Source organism: Apteryx mantelli, chromosome Z, assembly GCF_036417845.1.
Source record: "Apteryx mantelli isolate bAptMan1 chromosome Z, bAptMan1.hap1, whole genome shotgun sequence".
Classification (NCBI taxonomy): Eukaryota; Metazoa; Chordata; class Aves; order Apterygiformes; family Apterygidae; genus Apteryx; species Apteryx mantelli.
Window position 1 is genome coordinate 65,990,717 of NC_090020.1, and position 24,556 is coordinate 66,015,272.

General features: G+C 36.3%; 1 protein-coding gene across 4 annotated transcripts in view; it reads left to right on the forward strand.

Moving 5' to 3' along the window:
• PDE4D (phosphodiesterase 4D) overlaps positions 1–24,556 on the forward strand; it is a 528,631-nt gene that overhangs the window by 348,390 nt on the left and 155,685 nt on the right. The window contains exon 1 of one of the 4 annotated variants that reach the window (XM_067315242.1): positions 21,577–21,611. The exons of the other annotated variants lie outside the window; for them this stretch is intronic. Within the exon in view, the coding sequence (XP_067171343.1) occupies positions 21,607–21,611 (5 nt within the window). The 5' untranslated portion in view covers positions 21,577–21,606. Of the gene's footprint in view, positions 1–21,576; positions 21,612–24,556 lie in introns of those variants that run through there. 4 annotated transcript variants of the gene reach the window in all.

Below are 24,556 nucleotides of genomic sequence, written 5' to 3' on the forward strand. Positions count from 1 at the left end.
GAACTATCTGATGTAGTTGCAGTTTGCCAGCTTCTTAACTTGCATAAGGAGAAAGAAATGGATGTTATTAGCATCTTATTTTCAGTAGAATCTCAGATAATACTTCTAAATAGAGTAGATAACATTTCTTTTTGGTACAGTATATTATTTTGATCCTGGAACATTTAATTCACTGTTAACATACACTCTGTTACTATAAAAGGATAAAAGTCAAACTGCTTCAAGTACAGACTGTTTCAATAGGATATGTGCTTGGTCATGTCAGCTCTCTGGTTTTACACACAAAGTCGTTCGCCTCGAAACTGCTGCTTTTGGAGTTTATAGTAATAATGTAAAGCAGTTTGTGGTAATAATGTAAAGCATTATTAGGCATCTGCATCTGAAGTCATATAGATCTCATCCTAAATTTGATGCAACATCTTTATTTTTGCATTTAAACTAGATAGCTTAAGAAAGTGAAGTATGAATATACTGTTAGAGAGACATTTTCTCTCTTTGCATAGTCAAGGAAATTGACCGTAGTCAAGGGATTTGTCGAAAGGGATTTTTTTCTTCAATAATTTTTACATCTGTAGTTGTTGCACATTTTTATATTTAATATTTTATGTACAGACTAAATAATTGTCTCTCATTAAATTTATTACCTATTCTTTAACTGAGGTAATTTCAGAATTTTTGCCATATTTTTAGAATTTATTTCTGGCTAACAAATTGCCTGCTTTAGTTACCTTCTTTCTGTTTGTTGTGTCTCTAAGTATACATAATAGCACCGCAATTTGATTTACGGTTAGTAGAATAACACTTTGTTCATAGCACGTTTATGGAAGAATATTTTATTTTCATACTTGGCAGAAAGATACAGAAAATAATGGGTTTATTTTGTGTATTTCTAATAAGCTAATGGTTTTCTTAGGCTTTGTTAATGTCTCTTTAATTCAGATTTAATATAGTCTGATACTATTTTTCATCTTCAAATGTTTGGCTGTACAGGAGCATCTCACTACCTGTGGACTAAGATCTGCAAATTAAGAAATAAATAATTGCAGAAGATTAGGAGCAGGAGTTATAGATTTAATGTTTGCAACTTTAATACCCATCTTTGCTTTGGCCACATTACAGGAAAGTACAGGGCAAAGAGAGTGGAAAGGAGAGATGAGAGAACTAAAAAGGGGAGAAGAGCATGCAGATGAAAGGTGTTTATACTCCACTGATGTACAACCACTGTCTAAGCAATCATTAGCAAAAGCTACTATGATTTGAGCATGCATGGCTGAATTCAAGTGGAGCCGGAAGAGTTATGCACAGTGCCCCTCCTTTTCAAATTTTTGTTTTCCTTTAAAAATTCTTCAATTATAATTATCTATATAAACGTTAGAAGTGTTAGAAATGTTAGTCTCTCCTCTCTATTACCCCTGGTTCAAAATAGCTTGACTATTGATCTCTTTTTTGGGGAGAGAATGTCAGGAGAATAAATTGTTCTACATGTTCCTCACTACCAGTAGAAACTGATTCCTAATGCAACACGAATACAAACGTTCAGTTAGGGAAAGAAAAGCTAAGTGTCAGTTAAGTTATGAAAGTTATGAAAGTCTTGAACTTCAGTGTGAAGGTTATTAGTAACATTTTTTTTTTACACTATATTACTTTAAGCTCAGTAATATTTCTGTCAGTTAGCAAGTAAATTATGCAAGTAGTCTCTCTTGGTCCCATCATATAAAGCGGCACCTGTGTTTTGGGTATCAACTTGTCCCTTAGGAATGGGAGTTAAATGCCTAAGGGTGTTTCTGGATCCTTGGGTCTCTGTTGCTAGAGGCTCTTCCATACCTCCCTCTCTCCGCACCAGTCTCTCTCTTTGTGGGTCCCTGCTCTGAAGCTTAGCTCAGTTCTTTTATTGCTCCCTTTTTGCAGGGCTGAAATCATTTCCCAGCTGCCTAGAACCTTTTTGCTCTGTAATACCTGTCTTTGATAAAACAAGATTTGCAGCTCATTGGGAACAGGATATAGGTCCCTGGAGCTGTTAGTTTGTCCCACTGAGTATGCATTCCCCTCCTCTGAATATAAGTTAATCCATTAGAATTGGTTACATAATAAATAACCATAATTTGTGCAATGGCAAGACATAGGTTATGGCCACACCAGATTGCCAGTAACAGGCAGTGTCTTGATATAGATTTAGATTAGAATCATATAATGCCTTTACTACAGTTTTCAGGCAAAATTTTGTGGAAGATCTTTTGCTGTTTTGTAAAGAGCATGGCAGGCCATGCAGGTACTGCCATGCAGAAATTTCCTCTTATGGGCCTCAAACAGAGAATTCATAACATTTTTACATAGTTATTTATCAGCTCTATCTCTCTCACAGCCTCTTGAACAGCATAAGCATTTATTTAATCTTTTTTTCAAAGGAACATTACCATGGTGAATTTAGTATGAAGACAAATGATCTTGCTGACAGATCTGGTTGGCAGATTTTCAGAATGTAAAAAACTACTTGTTAATACCTCCTTCAATTGATTTTAATCAAAAATATGGCAAAAACATAAAGGCTTTCTAAGGATTTTTTTAAATCAAAGAAATACCATCTAAGTAATGCTACCAGGCCATTATTTTACAAACTTAGCTGCTTTTCAGTCCAAGGTCACCAAAATGTCCAGCGGGTGTTGACATTCCCTGGAATACCAACTCTCAGGACTGAAAACAGCATTCGCTCTCTGCATGCGCCCCTTCAGTCTGTACGCTTTAAAGCAGCAAATGAAATGCCTGTTTGAGCTCCTTCCATCTCTAACCATTGCAAAGTGACCTAATCAACATAATGTTGTTAAAATTTAGGTCATGTGAACATATTACCATCAAAACCTGCATTTAGATCCGTCTGAGGTGATATGCAGTGTTAGTTTTTGCTGGTGATGAAATCAAGGACTTTAATTGTCAACACTTTTCATTCTTAGTTCAAATTCAAAAACTTCTGCCTACTTTTTCCTTTCCAAAAAGGAAAAATTCTGGAGGCCTAGTTAAACTAAGCAATGTAATGCAACTGTAGGACACTGGGAAATAGTGAATTCCTGGTCTTCTCTACAGAAGCCAAATATACTATAAGTGTCTGTCTGTTGGTATGCAGTCGATCGGGTTCATGCAGAAACTTCTGTGGCAGAGTGCTGTTACTGTATACTATGTTTGACAGACTGAAGTACAGGGAGAAATTTTCATGAAACAGATGTCTCGCATCTATTTGATATGGTTCACCTTTGTGAGTTACAGGTTTAGTTGGATCTTTGGTATGTAAAAAAGTAAACTAAAAAAAAATATGAAAAGGTAGTCGGATAAATGCTGAGATAGTTCAGCTTCTTGCTCATTATTCTAGCTAATTTACAGAGAAAAAATGTTTTCCAAGAGCTATGTGAAATCATATTAACTGAATTGTACATATCTTAGTAAGATGGATGTCAGGAAAGTCATTACTCCAGTGTGAATAACATTGCTCCAGTGTGGCTATATTAGTCCAGTTTATTAAAAGAGTTTATGTTAAAAGAGCTGAAGTGGATGTGGTGCTCTCATTCTCTCATTCATGTTCAGATGTATACCACTGTTTCATGTCTACACAACACATAAGAATTACTGAAGCTCTACCAGTGCCATATATCTGAGGATAAATCCCTGGAGGAGACAAACACTCTTGTTATTAATTTGCTTTTAAATATTATATATTCTTTGATAATACATCAAATAAATTTCATATTCAAGCTAAAACCTAACCTAAACTGTGGAAAAGATAGCTGTCCCAGATGAGGGTCCCTTGCCTTCTTTTAGAAAAGTGATATAACTGCTCAGAAATTCGGTGGCTTTTTTTCACTGAGATTTCACTTAGTGATATGAGGTGATGAGAACTTTGAGTCAGGGAAATAATTCATTTTTTTCCCAATGTTTCAACACCTTTTTTTCTTATTCTTTTCCTTCATGTTCCGTTAACTTCTCCAACTTTACTAAGCTGAGGTCTATTTTATATGGAAATACTTTAGGCATTCTTAATACAACAAAACATGAAAGACTTGAGAGTTGTAAAGGCTAAAATCTTAGGCACACAAGCAGAGTATTTAATATTTTTCTTTCATTAAGAAGGAAAAAACTGAGACAGTGGAGTACACATCAAAGCCAGCTTCATATCTCAAATCAAAGAACTTTAGAGAACTTAAATTTTGTTTCATTATTTTGTTATGACCTACAGATTTCATTGTGTAAAATAGCTGCATTAAAATAGGAAGTTCTTGATTCAAAGAATTTATAATCAAGCCCTGCTAATAAAGCATATATGAAGATGGTTTAATTACAAATAAATTTGAGAGGCTACTAGGAGGAATTGAGTGCAATGCATAAACTCTGTGCAAAAAGGAAAATTTGATGATAAAGAGGGTGTACAATGAACAGTTTGAAAGTGTAGATGTCTGTGCAAAAACAATGAGTTACTATATCAAATGTAGCAAATAAACTGTTCTTGCATGTAGCAAGAAAAAGGAATAAAGTGGAATGGAGAGTTTGGGGATGTCTGAGGAAGAAGGAACAAATAAAAGGATAGAGTACAATGAATGGAATTCTTTAGCTACTCTGTGCTTCATTGGATGGATAGGGTAATATATTTAGCAATATAGTATGAAAAATATGACTTTGCACATAGTGACATAGAACTTGAATGAGTTTTAAATAAATGTTTCAGATATTTTAAAATGCCACATAAAAGTGAGAGGAAGAGGCTCATTTTTCAAGTGTTTTTTCAATGAAACTGCAAATTCATTGAGAACATTGATCATTTACCTGTTAAAGAATAGCTAAATAGAATGAGCTTTGAATGGAATCATTTCTATTAATGGTTACTTCATCTTAAAAAAGAGTTGCCTCTCTTAGTTTAAAATATTTTAAAATAGACCTCCTAAAAGGCAGAACTTTCTGCCTTTTGCTTCTGCATCTTTTTGAAAACCTCCAAAAAGCATAGAGAGAGAAGAAAATAAGGTGGTGTAATGATATATGAAAAATCTAGCAACTGTAAAGAAAAAAATGGATGAACCATCCAAACATAAACCTACTACAGTACAAAAAGAGAACCCCCCGCAATGCACCTTTAATTCTCATATATTAGCCAGATTGAATTTGTATGAAAAGTTGGTTAAATAAGTTTTCCCACAACCTCTATGGTGGGCCTCTTCAAGAATATCAGTTTGCAGATAACCCCCAAATTCATTATCAGAAATAAATTTTTGTTGACCCAGCATCAGACAGTATCAGAATTGGTCATATCAAACGCAAAGCCAGCCAATGCATCTCCAAAGCCATTAAAATAAATATATTTCACAACAGAACTATCAAAATCCATAGATTCTACATCTGTTCATCATCAGTGCGATATACTTCATCCAGTGCATTGGATGTTGTCACGGAGACTACATCGGTGGAAATAAGCAGCTTCTGCAATCTAGAATGATCTTTCTGAAGCAACAGAGAAAGGTCAGAAACAGCAGCAGCCTTGTTGCTTCTGATCCCTTTAGAGGATATTGAATAGCTTCAACAGACAAGCCTGGGAATTAAAAGTCATTATTTTACTGGATACTGAAATTAATATAATCAACAGAGGGATTGTTTATTTCAGTGTTCCCTTTCTTTTCTCCATCCTCCCACTGGTCACCTTCTGTTCTGTGGATGCTGTTTCTCTTTATTCTATATGGACCTGCCATTTGTTCCCTTACTAGCAGGTCTAATCAATTAACAGAATTATATTAAATTTAGAACATTTGGTTCTAATTTATGTAATCTGTTGTCTGCTACTTCTTAATCAGACCTAGATGAAAAGATTGTGTATCCAAACTTTGTCCCCTTTTTCTAAAGCTGTCAACTCACCTTTTGAAAAATTTTACCTTCTCCTGCAAACCTGGCTTCTCTAGAAATGCCTTATGTTGTTTGTGAACTTGTAAACTTGCCATATTTAAACTGGTTTTGTAGCACTACGAATATTATTTTCAATATCTAAATGATTGAAAAAGTGATTTCAAACCCTAGTCTCAGATCTTGTTCTTTATAAAAAGCCAAGTTTACAGGGGGGATTTCAAAATTAAAGAACCTAATGAAATTACATCTTGATTGCCCCTGCAGCCACTCTCTGAAAAGCTTCCCTCTCTTTAAAGTCAGAGGTAGTTCGCCTAAAAGGTTGTTGTATTTCAAACTGGAAGAGATGTGCTACTAAAACACAATGAAAACCTGCATAAAGGACTTTCCCTCCCTCTTTTTATGCACTTTTCTGGTGCATATATATATATATATATATATATGTATAGACCAAGAGGTTCAGATAGACCCAAACTTTTCTTCTAGTTCTTGTTTCTTCATCTGTTAGAGAAAGTGTCTTTATAATAACTGTTTGTGACATACTGCCTTGTTTTGCACATTCCCTGGGGGGTTTCTATTTTTCATTTCTCTATAAACTATCAATCATCTTCTATGTTCATTTCAGCAGAGAAATTGTTAGCAAACATGCAGTCTTTGCACATTGTCACACTGATTATTTGTGTGTTCTGTAACTGCAGTATAAAATACAATATTTAATGAGCATTGTCAGATATTGAGCTCCTATAATTCATCAAGACTGCCCTCCAGCAGAAGAAGAGAATATTTTGCTACATATAGGTTATGAAAGTTTCTTGGAAGAACCTGTTCTTTTCTGTCATTAACTAGAACGTCGTTAACTGAGGAATGGAAGTTGTTTGTATAAGGAAGTATCATACAAAAAAGGTTTTATGTCCAAAACAAAACAGTCTCTCTCTAATCTCTTCACTCTGTTAGAAGTTAGGAGCAGACTCGGTTTCGAAGTAAATAGCTGCTGGCCCACATTTCAGAAATACGTGGCAGCCCTAGCGGCGCTGTGAAGGAGCAGACCTGAAGGTGCACAGGAGCTCCTTAGAGCGCAGCCTCCTCCTGAACATTCAGTCTCCAGCTGTGTGCCACGTGAGACGCATCTGTGTCAAGCTGCTGCAGATGTTACTTCCTCATTCTCTCTGGGCTGTGTATTCAGGAGGTTTTTATATTTAAAAAGATTATAACCTCAGACAAGAGGACATGAATCCTTCTTGAACTGCAAAACTGAGGACTGTAATCATAATTTTAGTAGCTGTAGGCTTTTAAATGTGTTTCAAAGTAGTCCTTACTTTCTTTGAAAAAATTTTTCTGTTTCTAGGTTATTCTCTTTCTCTAGATAGCTGAAAAATTATTAATGACTAGGAAGATTCTTGAGCCTTTATCTTCCTTGTGCGCCTTTCTGAGAGAGGATATTGGCAGAAGGAGTGCTTGTTATACTTGCTTTCTGGATGAGTCCTTCTAAAACAAGGATCTCTGCCCAGAGCTTTCTCTAAAATATTGTCTTATTGAACCATCTGGCCAGGATACTAAAGCAAGAAATCAGTAGAGGTCTTGAGCAGGGAGACTATGATGCTAGTGGAGAAAACAGTGCAGATCCAAACTTCCAATCCAGTATTTGGAGGACTTTATTTGAGCAAGTAAGATTGGGATAACTAAGCTTCAAATGTTCATAAAGTTACTAACTTCATTAACTCTGTTAAATATAATTTAAAATAAACATTTAAGAAGTATTTTATTAATTATAATTTTTCAACTGCTGATTACGTAATATGCATTAGATTGAAAACTTTTCAGATAAAATGTCCAAGTAGCTCATCCTTAGCTTTGTTTGCAAGAATGGCGTCCTAAATGAGAAATGTTCTATATTCCAAGACCTTTTTTTTCAGTTGTAAAAGGCAAAAGTGAATCATATATTTTGGTTCTTGTCCAAAATAATTGAGCATGATGGAGAGAAACAAGAGGAAAAAATATCTCAGCTAGTTTTTACCTTTTTAAATGTTATATTATCTAAGCATTGACCAGCTAGACATGAACATGACTTTGCAGGACTGTGTTTATATACACAGATAGAAGTTGCTTAAACAGCAAAAATAAATTTGCATATTTTAAAACTTTACATTTCTTAAACAGAGATGTGCTTCTTGCTGTGATTTGTAAAACTGCCAGTGTATTTTGGATGCTAGCACAAGTTAGATAATAGTTATGAGATAACATGCCTCTGAGCATGGAAAATGGTAAACACATTTTGATACACATTTCTGAAACAGCACATTATAAATCTCCATTGGCACAATGCGTTTTTTATATGGAGTCAACTGCCTAACACAATTTAATACCTATATACTTTAATTTGACACGGGTTTATATATCTGTGATGAGATTCAACACAGACTTAAAATATTTAAAATTAATTTAGTCCTTGAATAACTATTCCTTGATTGCTTGAACATTCTCAAATTTCAGGCATTTGCAAAACAGATTCAAGGTATGGCATAGACATACTCTCCTAAGGAGTTCATAATGTTTGGGAGAAAGATGATGCAATAGTAAACAAACGGACAACTTGGACAACTGTGTTTTGAGAAGAAATAGTAGCAATGTAGACAATGTGCCTCTAGATCTACTGAAGTTAGTGTCAAAATTTCCATGTCCTCAGTGGTCCTAGGATTTTACTCAAGCTTATACAAAATAGACATCCAACTTGTAATTCTCTAGTATTGTCAGACGTGGTAATAATGTGGCCATACTAGACATGTTTTCAGGAGTAATTTAAAAGACGAAGTTTGGAGGGTATGAAATTTGATGGGATCTTTTCCCATGCACAGACGCTCTGCGTGAAAAACACAAGAAGTTTGATAAAGAAGCCAAAAATTGGTGACTGAAATTGTCTTTACTAACAGACTGAAGTCAACTGTTTGACAAACTGTAGATATGGTGGATATGCAAGTGTCTAAAAAGAAAGAGAATAGACTTATATTTTATATAAGAAAGGGAGAGAGACAGCCCTAAATAGGAATAAGTTTAAGTGCTATCCACATGGCAGAAAAAAATGATTAGATAATGCTCATTTAAAGCTCAGTTTTAACATTTTGCTTACAAGGGGACATCAGAAAATAGTATGAGAAGCAAGACTAGGTAAAATGAGATAGGACTTTAATACAGAAAGCAACAGACAGTAACCTCTCAGCATAAAGCTGTTATCTAAAACTATTTATGGATAAAAAGAAAATGCCAAAAACAGAGGGCTAAGGAATTAGCTTTGGAGAAGATGCAGGGCAAAACTGAGAGAAGAAAAGGAACACGATTTCAATCAGACAGAAGAGTTGAAACATGAGGGGAGAGGATGCTGAGTGTGGAAGTCAGAATTTTTAGAAGCAGAGAATAGTTTCTGGCCTTGAAATCTGTCAGAGCTCCAGGTGAATGAAAATAAGATTTGGCCAGGAGGAGGTCATTTGAATCATGACTGATAAAAGAACAAACTAACTACAGAAAGTCTGTGAGGTTCTGACCAACCCAGTTGTAGCTATTTAGAAAACAAAACTCATAACTGACATTGTATTTTTAAATTGTGACCTCTTATTTAGAACAATGTATAGATCTAACCTTTCTAAAAAATATCATAACAAAGGTTATATTGGAAAAAGCAGATTCCTCTGAAGGAAAATTTCTTTGGAGGAAGGGTTACTCTCAATGAATTGCTTGATTTATAAGAGTGAAGAGAAAAGTTTCATAATTCTTCAAGCAAGTGACAATTTAACATTTAGTTTTTATTCAGTTTGAGAAATTAAAACCTTAAAAAGATACCAAATTAAGTGATACCTAGTCACCTGTATTCTTTTAGAAGTACTCTCTGGAAAGAAAAGGAATGAGTTGAGTCCAGGCACCTTAACAATTGAACCGAACTCTTGGTATTCATTGAGAATTATCTTTAGTATATCAGTAATGGACTTGCAGACGTGTGGACCGTAGAAAGGAAATGAATAGGTAAGACTTTCTATTGCAACAGGCCAAGTGCAGTGATGGGTTTTTTTTAGTAAATACGTTATTGTAAAGCTGATGAAGAAAATCCTTTGATTTAAAAAAAATTAAATCAAGAAAGAGAAAGACTTGGTGCCTTTCCTCTTTTTTAAACAAAGATTTTTTCTTCTGCATTTAACACAGCAGCAAATGTCTACAAGGAAGTTAGCTGGGTCAGATCCGATGGTTAAAAATAGAGATAGCTTGGCTAATCAACTAACAAATGAGAGCATCAAGAAAACAGAAAAGATTGATTTGCTATAGTAGAGGGTTATCATTATAATATGTGAAAAGAAAGTCACTAGCTAAGTAAAACTTTCTGCTGCTAGTTTCAGAATTGTTGTTCTACCTATAAATATCCCTGTATGGAAACCTGTGTAATATGCTGAGCGATGACACTTTTTCAGGAATTCGATCACGCATACAGTATCTGTTTTACTCACAGAGGGGTGAAGAGGAAAGAAGCACATCGCTAACCATGTTCTATGTGGCACCTCATTGGCAATGCTGAAATGCTTCTTGAAACCTTGCTAGTTTTAGCAGGTTTTATTCCTGCTATGTATAGGTGAGACTCACCTTGCTTTTCTTTTACAGTTTTGGTGCACACATTGTAGATCAGATAGTCTATTGTCTCATAGGAGAGCCCAACTTGCAGCTTCTGCTTTCTGGGCATACAGATAAGACCTGGAGGGAAAGAAAGGTTTCAAGGATAAAAAAGGAAATAATTTAAGGAAAAAATGCACATCTTTAAAAAGGCAAAATTGGGGCTGATCATAAAGTATTTTTTCACAGGAAATTATTGAGACCGAAAATTTTGTATTTTTTGATATGCCACATCACTGCTAAACATGGACATGAGTTGAGATACTGCTTATTCCTATTCTTCTGAATAGGCTGGACCCAAATTGTATCAGAGTCTTCTTTTGTGTGTAAGAGACCATGCCTTTAAGCAGATCCTGGTGTGAGTGAAGTTCTTCTGAAGCACATTTCTAAGCCAAAATCTTTTGCCTTTCAGATGAAAAAAGGATCTTCTGAAAAACGTTGGTCACTAAGATTTTTAATTGAAAAGTCAAAATTATCTGCAGAAACCACTGTGTTCCTGTTGTCATCTCACAAGTGAAACATGCTGTAAGAGAGCTATTTGTATATTCTCTTAATTAAAAGTGAAATCTTACTGCCCTACTTGTCTTTCCAGGGCGCTCTACCCCAAAACAGCACTGTAGAATCTACTATGTCTCTATTGCAGATTTCTGCTTAAATAGCAGATTTAACAGGTTAGTTTTTACAGATCGGTTGAAATGATCCTACTGAGTAAATGAGAGATCATGTCCAATATGACTAAATTCAGAGAAATTATAGTTTCTCCTGGTCCGTATGAGGATACCATCTAAATATTGTTTAGTATTTTTAGGCTGAATCCCTGCTGAAACAACGCTTAGATAATCACACTATCTTTCCATCTCGGTGTTAGAGCTTTTGAACCCATGAGCCAGTGTCAACAGCAGCTAATCAATGTAGGGGTCCTGCAGATATCAAGCTCCTAAAAGCTGTCTAAAAACTGATTCTGTGGCAGGGGAAAGTGGGCAGTGAGTGTGAGAGACCCAAGTTAGTGCTTCTGCTATGAGAGGGGCTTACTGCAAACTCTAGTGCGTTTGTGCGGTGGGAGCGCTGGCGGGCTGGATTAAAAAAGCCTCCAGGCTGGGCTCTCCTTAGTGTTCACGCAGCTTGGTCTCAGTGTGCCACCTTGCAAGAAGAGGTTATGTGTGAGACAGTTTTAGGGGACATGAGGACAAGGACACTGGATGCCATGGGAAGGGTAAAGCTAAGTGTAGAGGTGTGGGATGTAAGACAATCCCACAGAAAAATAGGCTTCACTTACTGTGCTACTCATGCAACAACTTGTTTTGAATTTAATAACTGAACATCTTTTAAATCTATTGCGTTTTCAGCAGGATAGTGCTCTGTTCCAGGGGACCCTGTGTCTGTTTTAAATACCATGAAGGCTGCACAAAATACTCCAATATTTATATAATAGTTGGGAGTGTAGGATGTGATAGGATTACATGTATGTGAGTATTGGCACAGAGAAATGCAAGGATTTCTTCTTTTCTTGCAAGCCTTCCTCTGAGAAAGGTAAACACAGAAGAAGTTAATTCTATTTTGTTCTTTGTTTTTCCTGGACAAGTAGAAATGTAAATTCTCATCAGAATATTTGCTTCCCATACAGTTGTTTATCATTTTGTAGAAAAATATTTCCCAAGATTTAATAGCATTCTCTAACTCCTTTATAGATACAGCAATGTTTCTAATACACCTTCCTTTCATTTTTCTCCCTATGACTCTCCAAACAGAAATTTTAGGGGTTTTATTTTTAATAGTTGAGGGATTGGATTTAATTTGTTTTGTTAGGGAAGTGTATTTTAATTCACTGTAAATGACTAGACTGTTTATTACTGTCAAGAATGATGGTATTTATGAACATTATATACACTGCTCTCTACCACAGGCTTACAAATGTAAACATGGTTGTGAGTGAGGTATATTGCGGATATATCCACAATAACCAAAAGTCTCTGGCTATAGTCACCTCTGCTAGTGGTGTTTAACTGTCAGTGTAGCTGTCAGTTTCTTTGAGATTTATTCTGCAACATCTTCTTATGCCTGGCAAGTCATCTATATGAGGAAAATTCAAACAGGGAAAAACGAAATAAAGATTTCAGATAGAACGAATAAAGTAGCCCTGAAATGGAGAGAAAATTGGAATCAGTGAGTATGGGAAAATAGTGTAGCTCCCCTTCCAGATGTCTGGGTAGTAAGGAGAAGTCAGTCTTACATAAATTCTAGTGAAAGTGATACGCAGTGCATATATGCCTTTTCATTGCTTTACTTTTTCCTCCTCTATTTTGTTTTGTTCCTGGGGTAAATTAACAGATATTCTTTTGAAGAACCTACAGTGTCACCTGCGTTTACCTGCACGACACAAATCCATGACGGAAACCTGCAGCAGAGCTCAGCCATTGGCAGGACTGTTTAGGAAAGGTGAATGGATGCTGTAATCTGGAAATCTCACCTGAAGGTGTCAGAGTGCCGTGACAGGAGGGCAGGCGGCAGGCCTACCTCCTCGGGGTCTCAGTTAGAGAAAGGAGTGAGGAGGGGGCAAAGGTGGAGCTTTTTTTCGAATCATGATGATTACTACATTAGTTGTGCACTGAGGAGGTGGTGTCTTGACATTGTTTCATCTCTCACTTGTGCCAAATACGATAGGATGTGATGCCAAATACAAAAATATTTTGAAATTTGCATTTCTGTAAAAGCAAATTTTGTAATTCCATCTTCATTCAGTTCAACTGCTACTAGTGAGAGAGTGAAAAGGAAAAACAGCCATGCTACAGCTGTTTACAGCTTTTGGACTTGTAATGTAGGATTTATCAAGTATATCTTTAATCACCCCAAATCTAGGTTTCTAGTGTATAATAGGCAGACATCCCCTGTAGTTGACAGAGAGATAGGCAACTATGAGCAGCAGTTCACTGTGTCTTAAAGTAGGTGTCTAAATCATGCAGATAGACTGCCTGTGAAAGTACCTATCAGAATTGTCAATAAAGGGAACCAGCTGACTAGTTTAATCAGCAACCAAACTCTCAGACAGCTCAAGGCTAGTGAGAAAATCCCCTTCTTAGTGTGCCTTGTTTAGACCTCAGTGAATAATTCATAGCAAGTATTATGCTCTGAGTTTAACCTTCGCTTGTGCTCACAGAATGTCCTCCAGAAGGTTGCCACATTTTTGAACAGATGAATTTGTTAATTTTTGTTTGTTTTAATCACAGTTAATCCAGTATCTGTGGATGTCAAGATTTTAGTGAGGAACATGGGGAAACCCACTGTCCTGTTTTGTAGAGCAGTGTGTTGTTACACAGATGTAAATATCCCAGCTAAAATTTGCTTTCTGGTAGTAGAAGTTTTATTCACTGTTTCCAAAAAGACAAAAACATTACTGAAATACATTCATTTTAGAATATCAGTGGCTGGAGAATACAGTTCTGCTTTTATTGGTAGATTTTTGTTCATCTAAAGATAAAATACAAAAGTGTACTTTAATATATAAGATTTTCTAACATATTTAAAATTTAACTGTGTGTGCGCAAGTTTCCAGGTTGTATATATACTTTTTTGTCTATGTCTGCAGTCTTCTTGAAATGGTGATATTCCAAAGTATCTCACAGACGTCTCTCTTTAATCTCCCACTTTTGTGTTTGAGTGGTACTCAGCAGAACTGCCTTATTCTTCTGAACAGTAATGAATGAGGATATATGCTACAAACTTTGCCCAAAATATTATTTGAGCATTATTCTGAAAGTAGGAAGCCCCACACTTAACAGTAACTTTCTATGGGACACAACCTTATTAAGAAGTCTTTTTAAATGGAATACGGTTCTCATTCACTTTTCCTTCAGGCTACTGTTTCATTAACAAAAGCAAGAAAAATGTTAGTATTTACCATTTTTAGCCAAAAAGACTGACACACTGCACTTGAAAAACATACCCACCGCTTAACTCTGTACTGACTTAAATATAAGCCGCCTATGTTTATTTTTTGAACAGTATTTAGCTAAGACATTTTAGTCCAAGTTTCTGTGGAGCAAATAGATGCTAATGAGCTATGAACCCATGAAAAACAGAGGGTATGATGGAAACATCAATAGATTTTTCCTCTAACAGCATAATTACAGCTGTAATTATTGCAGCATGTCAATTTAGAGCTGAGAACAAGAAGAAAGCAAAACTATATTTTTATAATAAATGCTATAAATAGAATGCATTGTCATTTTGTTTCATGTGTTTCATGTGGACAAAGACATGTTTAAATATCCTGTTTTTTCATGGCTCATTAAAAACAAAAAAAAACAGCCTGACACACTAGGCAGCCTTCACTCAGCTGAAGTCTAAAAGTCTCCCATTTGTCCAGTATCTAATTTTAGGCTTCTCACTGTTTTCCAGTGATTTAAATAAAGAAAGTAGGTACCTTTTGTCCCAGCCTTAACCCTAGACGTAACCATAACCCAACAGTCTGACAGAATGAGCTCACAATTTTTTTCCTAGAATGTAGTTTGTCAGGAAAAATTATTCTCCTTCTCCTAAAAAAATTATCCTGCACATACCTGGCTATATGAATGAGCTTAAAAGATTTAGAATAAACAGGAATTTATCCCCTCCCCCCCTTTTTTTTCATCTCTAGCAAGTGAAGCTTTACATGGGTACTGGTTCTATTGTGATAAAGGGCAGAGAAGAATCTCCATCCCTGGAGTTGTTCAAAACCCGACTGGACATGGTCCTGGACAACCTCTGCTAGGTGACCCTGCTTGAGCAGGGAGTTGGACCAGATAATCTCCAGAGGTCCTTGCCAGCCCCAACTATTCTGTGGTTCACTGAAAGCTCTGTTTCTGCAACCAAGTCTATTTAGACTGATATTGGTCAGGTAGCATTGACCTTTCTAATCTCAGATTGCAGAATTGATGGGATTAAATGAAAATCTGGCCAGAATAAAGGCAGAGGGACGCATTTTGTCTCCAGCATATATCTAAGAAACTGGGTTCAGCTATGTTAGGGAGTGAGGGACTGTAGTACCTCTCTGAGACATGCTGCACGTGCTGCTTGGTCCAGCTCAGGAAGCAGCACTGGGCAGTCTCCAGGAGTCCCATTGCTTAATGTCCTTGGATCAGTACCATGGCAGAGCAGTGTATCCTCACGTAAGGCTCTCTGCGCAGTGCAACCTTTGAGGACTTTTGCACACTTGAGTCTGAGTAAAACATCTGTAGAATATGTAGTAACTTTATTTACATTGTAACCACTGAGCAAATAAAGCATATTTATTCATAATTCACATAGTTTGAACGGCTGAGTATAAATGAGTATAGAAAGAAAATAGTAATGAAATAGACTGCATTTCTTCTGTGCCCTTTGGTTTGCCTTTTTCCATTCTTAAAAATTCTGAGAGTTATAATAATTATTATTATTTTTTAGTTATTTTACTTATGGAGATATATATACACCTTTTTCTTCTTTGATAAAGCAGTTCCAGCCGAAAGGGAATATGCTTTTATGTAGAAAGGAAAGGCAGAGTTTAATTCTCTTGCACTCCTTCAACACCCTACCAAAGTATATCTTGGAAATCAATTGTTAGTGTGATCCCCTGAAGTGACAAAAACTACGACAAAAGTTACTTTCTGTAATTCTCTGGCTAATGCTTGTTACAGGTGTCTCTTCTATACCAACACTTGCATTACTAGTTCTCAAACCTACCCATGAGGGTAAAATAAGAACATCTTGCTAATCTTTTCTGTCCTTCAGTCATGTACTGCAGTTCAGGATATAAGAGGATGAACTAGTATCCCTATACATACACTCCCATGGGGATGGAATACATCTGTTTTATAACCACTCTTAACGCTAAAAAATGTTAAAAGAACTCCATCCTAATTTCTTTGTTTCATTCCCAATATTATCATAGTTACTATGCTTACATCTAGATCTACAAAAGGAAACTAATCGTTCATTAATTCAAGTTCAAAAATTTAAACGCCAGGAAGACTCTTATACCTGGAATTAAACCCCCAGGCAGGATCTTCCCAATAACTACTGTTTTCCTGGAAAGATGACTGGGAGGATCTGTATGCCTTGGGGCCCCATTCTCTCCTATGAATTCTGTTCAGATTCAAACCTTTCTTTCAGAGATCTGCAATTCTCAGATATCCTTGTCAATCAACCTAGCAGCTTTAGCATTTCTCCCAATGAATAATTAACCACACCTGCTTTACATTAGAATTGCTGTTGTTTTGGAGTGTAGTTAGGCAGAACTAACCCTGCCACCCGCAGTTAAACAAAACTACCTGATATGGAGCTTAGCTTTGACAGATTGCTTCCCTGTTGTGGAGTAAGTGCTCCCAGAGACTGGAAGGGTTGGGTTCAGATCTCAGTGCATACTATGTTTTGTATAAGCGTGTAAGCTGGCAAGCATATATGAAAAAAAGAAAGGAAGGATACAAAGTGTTCACAAGACCAGATACAATGGTAGCAAGGTTGCAGGTTGGGAATCTTCCTGAGCAAATGAACCCAGTTCCAGGTTTTTAGAGAAGCTATGCTAATCCTATTTGAAATAAATTTATGATGAAGCTGAGTTTGCATTTCAAGGAACAGGTGTGTAGTATACCTTACATTTGCTAATATGCATTCCAAACAACATACTTAAGAGCCCATTCATCCTTTACATGTTAAGACTTGATTTTAGGCTTCCAGGTTTCTGTATTTTCCTTGAAACATTGGCAGTGTCCCTCACTCTTCTAAAGTAAAGCATATTTGCTGTAAAGTCCTGATTTTTTCACTCCAGTAAACACAAAAAATGATATCAGCTATTGCAGGTGTAGCTCACAAACTCAATTCTTGTCAAATTAAAGGGACTTTTCACTTTGTCTTAAAAAGGAAGATTGTGAATCTATTTCTTCAACTTGTATATAACAATAACAATGCTAATAACCTGGCACACATTGCATGTTTTTACTCCTTTGATGTCCAAATGCTGTTCAAAGCAGTATGATATGCATTATCCCTGTTTTACAAATGAGGAAGCCAAAGTTCAGAATGGTTAAGCACATTTTCCAAACTCTCAATATAAATATGTTCACAAGCGTGGAACAGAACAAGCAGTCCTGCGCCTTGTAGCCTAAGCTATGCTTTTTCCATTTCATGTTATTTTTCAATTTTGTGTAATGTAACACTGGTCTGCATTCAATTCTTACTAGTTTGAGGCCAAATAACTAAGATGAAAGCACCCTTAAAGTGGGTGGGAATCCTGCACACTTTTGTTATTGGTGTTTTAATTACTTCCATATCTTTTCTTCTTTACAGAGCTTGACCATGCAGTCAAAATATCAGCTGTTTGACACACGCAGATAAAACATATTGTTTTTCTTGTTGCTTTTATTATCAGAATGAGTAGCAGTACTGAAGTGCTCCATCTCTTACTATTCTCTTTATCTCAAAATCTTTCTTTTTCCTATTTTCATTATGCAGTCAACACTTACCTTAGTTGTGATGGCATAACAAGAGCTCAGTTCAACAGCAGTTTTTGTTCTCTTCTTTGTTGCTCCCACTCCAAAACAAAGGATTGCAAAAAAGGAAAAGGAATACAGTACTCTTAAGTTACAGAATAAAATGTACAAATCAGATGTTACAAAAGGCTATTGCATTTGTCTCAAATAAATGCTTGCTTTCACAGGCAAAAAATACATGTACATCTGTAAAACACTGTACATCTGCTTATAAACATGCAGAGTACAATACTAAATGATTATATTTCTCTTTTTTATACTACTTTATATATTTATCTGTATATGTTACATCTTGTTGTTTTGGGTTTAGTACCATAGCATGCAATAGCTCTTAGTCATAAAAAGTCATTCTGGGAAAAATAATGCCTCCAATGAACATATGTACATTTTCCATCTGCCTACATTTAAGGCTCAGCTCTTATAATTCAGTTAGATCTGATATTGCAATTTCTTATGTCTTTCAGAAGTTTCATTTACTTCTCTTCTTGATGGCTTTTTACTGGGTATTTTAACAATTAATTAATTTATATCACTATGGTGATATATATTTTCCCATTGTTATCAGAGTGGAATGGCCATTTCTTTCTTTATGGCACGCTGTGAGAAGTTGAGAGTTCATAGTTAGACATCCCTCCCCCCACCAGTTACCAAGACCTGGGTCCTAAAACAAATGATGTGTCATCTTGCACCAGCAGAGTAGACAGGTATGCTCCATCTTTATTTAAATCATTGAAAAAATGACCATTGTATTAATGGTAACAGGACAGGTCTTATATATAAATTAAAAGCTATTGTTAACTGCTGAATATGCTCTAAAAGTTTTCCTAGAAGCATCTCTAGAAAAGGTTTGTCTTTCTCATACCAACTTTTGAATACCTGGGTTATGTGCAAAAATCTATTCCCATTAACGGAGCTGAGAAGACACAGACACTTTGCAGTTGTTCTTACTTTGCACGAGGCTTGCAAGATACCAATCCAGCTGAAAAAATTAGTTTTTTTGGTTACTTATTTTTGCTCCATTTTATTCCTCATTTTCTCATACTCTCTCTCTCTATATTTTTTTTAGCTTTATCAATTTTTGCATCTCACATAAAACTAGCATTCCCTGGAGGATTTTGAGCTCTCCCTTCTACTGAAACCTTCTTTGCTGCAGGAAATCTATGCTTCAGGTTGGCACCTGAGGGACAGGCTGTGATTTGACTGCTTGGGATATGTATGGTTGCAGTATAGCAGTCTTCTTGTAGCTAATTAATATACATTTCATAATGGCTTCCAGTCTGAAGTTGGCAGGCACTCAGAGAACTGAGGTTTATTTCTACGGAGCTGATGAGGGAGACCAAAAAAGAAAGCTTATTAGCAATAGGCATTAATTAGTATTTATCTCCACTGGTGGTCTGCATCTCTATCAGACATTTTTTGGAATCTTTGCACTGAAAAATAGTATTTTAACTGTGAGTACCTTACATAGAGGCAGCATCTTGAGTGATACACTTTGGAGAACAAAGCATCCTGACATATCTACTGCGTGACACAGCAGATGTTGTCCTTGAATATTTCATTCCAGGGTGGTACTGTGAGACCATTTAGTCAAAAGCTCTGATTTTTTAGTTTGTGTTCCTATACTGATATGGGAATCATTTTTATATATATTTAAATAACCAGACCAACTTAGAAAAAGCTTTAACAATGCCAGCTATTCTGTCCAGCACTTCTATTTCATACTTAGTTTGTTTTTCTTCAGGACCTATACCATTTGTTTCAGGAGTAAAAAAGATTCAGCAAAAGCTGCCAGATTTATGTCCTCTACTATAGATATGTGACCTGCACAGAGACAGACCCAACTGTTATTAAAGGTCCCATGACTGTATGACCCTGCAAGCTAAATTTATCACAGATGCTTTTTCCTCTCTTTGAGACTAACTTTTATGATTCCACAGGACACTTCTGTGTTAACCACCAGATAATATTTAAAAGACAGAGCCCAGAAAATATGAAGAACAGGATGCTTAGCATGAAATGTTATTAACGTTCTTTCTGCTGTTGTGAAGCACTTTATATGCAGATAGCTGGCAAAAGCCTTGAGGGCAGTTAGTTCTTTCCTGTCGATATATAATGTAGTTTGTAATGCATTTTATGGTACTGCTATAAAATAAAGTGCAAAGGTTCTATAGAGCTTTACAAACTGTCATCCAGAAATGGATGAATTTCTTATTTGAGTGAATTATTTGAATTATTCTTCTTTGATGAATGTTTTGATATATTACGCTTAAACTATTTGCTATATTTTTTTCTATTTGCCAAGTCTGTATACATTTTATAAATACAAATTTTTGTGCTTTCTTTCATTATTAACCAAGCTGCACTGCTAGTAACAGGCCACAACACTTGTAAACACTCTACAAAGGAATGGCTATTATGCATGTAACCACTTGTTGAGCAATAACTCTGCTCTCTCAGTTTAAAAACAATTCCAACACAGTTCAGAGCAAATTCAAAATATATAATTTAAATTGTATATTCATAATCCAGTTTTGTGGGTTTCCTTTTTTCCTCTTCTAACAGTGAAATTGCCAAATAAGCTTACGTTAATATTTCCTAAAAGGAATTCATTCTCAAAGCTTTTGTGATAAGTTTTTGGCTGGAAATTACAAATACTAGTTTAGCTGTTTGTAATGCAGAAGCTATCAAAGTCTTTATTATAACAGGAAAAGGTCTTCTTCTGCAGTATGGTAGAGAAGACGTCATGTTAGAGATCTTTTACTGAGGTATTTTGTCCTTCACTGATTTATAACAATAGCTGTCTGTATATTTGTTTGACTTGAATAGACAAAAAGGAATTTTGTTTTTATTTAACTTCCCCACAGAGTTTTAAATTTCCTTCAGATAGGGAATACTTTCTGTTTTGTGAAGTTAAACAATAGTACTTATTCACAGTATCTAATAGAGGCAAGGGTTGGGAGAAAAGGAAAGGGAAGAATTATATTTCTAGGTAAGATTTTAATTTCCTTGGAATAAAAATCTTTGTTCCTTTCTTTGCTCCACAGAGATTAATTTATCTAGCAAGTCTCTAAATGGAAATTCCCTGCAAACTCACTAGTATAACTATGCCTTACATTCATCTTTTCCTTTCATTTACTGTTCATCAGTTGTATTCCTTTTTTCAGTGTGATTAACCTTTAAACCTGTTGTTATAATACTGCAGGAAAGAAAGAGAGACACTTTCCAGCTGCCTTGGTTCCCATGTGACCTACAGGGAGAATAGATTCAAAATAGACTAGTTCCTCCCAGGGCAATACAAGGCAGAAGAGAAAAGCACTGTCATTTCCGAACAGCACAGTGCTAGAGTAAATTCAGTGTGAAAAAGGAAGGAGTTGCAGTGTGTTAGATTTCTTCCTTCGGAGCTTGAATTATTACAGGAGAAGGATTTCAGAGGATTTTAAAAAACATTTTGAAATGGAATATTTGGAGAATGAGCTTTATAAGGTCAACTGATGTTTGACTGCTAAAAATACTTGAGGATTTTTTCAAAATGAGCATTGTTATGAAGCCAAGATCCCGATCTACCAGCTCCTTAAGGACTGCCGATGCAATGTGGTAACGTGTTTGGTTTTTTCTTTCAAGCTTCCCTTCCTATTATGACATGCAGACATGTCCCAGGAAAGTGACAGGATTTAATTTTGGTTTGATAGGTTCTGCATGGTTTTTGAAGATGTTCAGCTGCTAAGTTTCACAATTAATAGTAAGAAAAGAAATTATTTAGCTTTTTCTTGTACAATACTGTGTATGTAGTATTTTTATAATGAAACTTATTACATAAGATTTTCACATTTGGTAGCCAGTGTCACCCTTTGCACTTAGGAATACTTTCTAAAGTTTTTCAGTAGATTTGTTTCAGTGATAAAGTTGTAATATAAAACTTTCAGTTTTGGAGGCTGGAGGGTAAAATGAAGTTATAGTTTGCATGAGCTATTTTGGGATATGTGCAAGCAGTTTTGCTGCATAAACAGACTGACTAGCAGAGGTAAGTGTCCTGGGAGGAGAGAGATTTTATAGTGGCAGAAGTGAGATTGTGCAGTGTTAAGCTTCATACCTTTCCCTTCCAGTCAGGGCTCAGAGAAGTAGAAGCAGATTGTATTAGCGGGCTGTGTGTATGGTTTTCTTGCTATTTTTTCAGTTAGCAATTGTCAAAATTCTGTCTTTGGATTAATTATTTTTCTTGTGAGAACTTTATGCACCATATAACTTAATAGGCACAGACAGGGCAATTTTCTATTAGGTTGATTAGCCTCCCACTTTCTTTTCTCTCTCAATGTTTTTCTTAAAACCACCATCATTTTTATATACACATAGTAAACTAATTGTTCAGGACTATATTTAACTGGAAAATCTGAGTCACTGGCATAAAATGATGTATTTTAAAATATAATCTTCCTTTAGAATTAAATGGGTGATGCCTTACTGTGAGATAGAGTAGTAACTAAATATATTTCTTTGTGAGCAAATATAGCAAGTTAATATAATTGAACTTTAGCCTATTAAAAGCTTTGTTTCAAACAGTCTTAGTTCTGAATTAAATCATTCCAAGTTATTTCACTACTACTATTAAAGCAGTTACTAATTTTTTTCAATCATCTTTTGCTAAAGCCATCTTGTAGTAAAAGAAAATTAAATCAGTACCCTACTCAAACTACAGAGTAATCCCAGCTGTTCTCATATGCTGCTGAGGAGGAGTTTTGCTGAAATAGCAGTAATAATTGTTTTTTTTCTTTATTAAAATGCAACAAAGTAATACAAAAGTTAGTAAACTGTATATTGATAAAGCTGATACTGTATTGATATTACTCTGTGCAAGGTAGTAGAACAATAATGTCTGGAAACATTATATAATAAGCAGAGCATCTCCAAGTCAGTGAGCTAGTACATACAAGCCCTAGTTATTATGTACAAATACGCAAATAAAATCAATATCTTTCTGATTAATTCTTCGGCCCTTCAATGATATCTTTTTTGACAGCTTCCATTGATTCTTGCAGGAAAAAAAGAGTTTCTTCAAACAGATAAATCCTCTGACCTGAGATGTGCAGGCTGATATGACCACTAAGTATTCTGTCTAAAATATCTGCCTGTCTCCCTTTTGTTGCTGCCGCTTTCGGTTAGAGTATTGATCTGGTAGGTGAGAATACAGTTTCTGCTAACTGTGAATTGAGAGTCATGTGCTACTTTGCAATTTAGAAACATTACCTGAGCCCAGGAAGTGGCTTACGGGGGATCCTTGAAAGTTGTCTAGATAAGGTAAATACTTTTCAACGGCCGCATGGAGCGAAGCCAAGCAAGCCCTGCCCCACTGAGAGACTAGAGGGAAACAGGAGCACAGAGGGAGGAAAGAGGAGAGGAGGGACAAGGCCCCTCTGCACCTGAACTCCCAGCCCCCCGGGAGAGGTGGCTGCTCAGGCTGCCTGGCCTCTCCACAGCTGCGTCCAGGCGAGGTGACTTCTTGGATCTGAGCTCAGAGGTGACCTGAGCAGTACCGGTTTCCAAAACACCTGCATGACTTCACCTAGTCATAACTGTTTTTAGTCCACAGACTTAGGATCCGTGGATCAATGCTGTTTTGTACAGTACTGTTGGGCAGGATACTAACACAGCGGTCTTACCACAATATTAAACAATTCCAGAATGATTAGGCAAAAGTACTGTGATAAAGCCAGCAGTACTGATCTTGAGTCCTGCTTTGTGGCACCTGTTTGGCTTGGTGCAGGCCTGCTGAACCTCTTCTGTTCACAACCACTCTCCTGTTCAACCGAAGTGAGGTGATGCTGAGGCTGGAGGCAGGGAGAGCTAGAGCATGTGTTTCTCCTTTTCTTATCTCTTAACTCTCTATCAACAGAAGCCACAGCACAGCGCTCAAGCTGTGTGTTGGAGGAGGGAGGAAATAAGAGGGAGAGAGAGATGGGACAGTGCAGGAAGAAAGAGAAATCAGAGAGGGTTTTTTTTGGGTCCCGGGAGGACAGGGATGTCCTGAAGTATGAATATCCCACTTGCTAGGGCTTGAGAGAAATGGTCCCAGGATGTCCTTGTACTGCAGTTTCCCATATAAATAAAGTTCCCATGAGGAACCAAATCCAGACTCCCAGCTAGCTGAAACCAGTCTGAGGATGGAAGAGAGTTAATGAGGCAAGGCAGAAAAATCTCTGCTCTCAGTTCCCAGAAATCACACTGACCTTCTGTCCAAAAGGTGTAATAATAACATCACAATATGTGGTGAAATCATGATTGTCTTTTTAGTATGGATATTATGATGCATTCAGATAGTATCATCCACTCTTAGTGTGCAGAGATGTTCAAGCTAGTTCTGAGGAGGGGCAGATTAGCCCTGGTGGAAAGCTGGGCTAATGCTTGCCCTTTGAAAGTTGGCTCAGTTAGGGTTGATTGACACTAAGCACTGTATTAAGTTCTGTAGACAAACCTTCTGTTTCTGATGCACTTTTGAAAATTGCATCTGAAATTATAATGACAGAAGTAGAAGCAGATGGTTGGGT